At 86.9% G+C, this 504-nt stretch overlaps 1 protein-coding gene across 4 annotated transcripts in view; it reads right to left on the bottom strand.

The window, feature by feature from the left end:
- Positions 1–504, bottom strand: part of KMT5A (lysine methyltransferase 5A) — an 18,525-nt gene that overhangs the window by 12,816 nt on the left and 5,205 nt on the right. Inside the window, exon 2 of one of the 4 annotated variants that reach the window (XM_032876439.1) lies at positions 158–279. The exons of 2 other annotated variants lie outside the window; for them this stretch is intronic. In XM_032876439.1, the coding sequence (XP_032732330.1) occupies positions 158–279 (122 nt within the window). Of the gene's footprint in view, positions 1–157; positions 404–504 lie in introns of those variants that run through there. One more of the 4 variants, XM_032876440.1, reaches the window with a different exon arrangement.

Raw genomic sequence — 504 nt, 5'->3', positions numbered from 1 at the left:
CCCCCCCCCCCCCCCCCCGGCCCCTGGGCCCAGGGCCGCGGGCGGGGGGTCCCGGGGCGCGCGCGCGCACGTGCTCGCGGCGCCGGGCCGGCGGGGGCGGCCGGCCGCGCGGCCCCTCGGGGCGCGCTGAGTGAGTGCGGGGAGGGTGCCTGCTTACCCCGTTGGTGCGGGGCCTCCCCGGGCCCCTCCGCTCCACCATCTCCGGGCCCGGGGCCGTCGCTGCCACCGCCGCCGCCGCCGCCGCCGCCTCCACCGCGCGGGGCTTGGACATCTTCCTGCCTGGAGAGGGGGACCCGGGGGAAGCGGGGGAGGGGGCGCTCAGGGCGCGGCGGGGCGGGGAGCGAGGCCGCCCGGGCCGGGCGCCGCGGCGGCGCCTCCCGCCGCAGCCATGTTCCGAGGGCCTGGCGGTGGTGGGCCGCCCGCGCCGCCGGGAGGCAGGGGCCGGCCGGCCGGGCCGGGCCGGGGCCCGGGTCGCCCTCCCGCCGCCCGGCCCGGCCGGGCCCC

Source organism: Lontra canadensis, unplaced genomic scaffold (genome assembly GCF_010015895.1).
Source record: "Lontra canadensis isolate GAN:19392208 unplaced genomic scaffold, GSC_riverotter_1.0 scaffold58, whole genome shotgun sequence".
NCBI classification, from domain to species: Eukaryota; Metazoa; Chordata; class Mammalia; order Carnivora; family Mustelidae; genus Lontra; species Lontra canadensis.
This window is presented reverse-complemented; position numbering and strand designations above follow the sequence as displayed.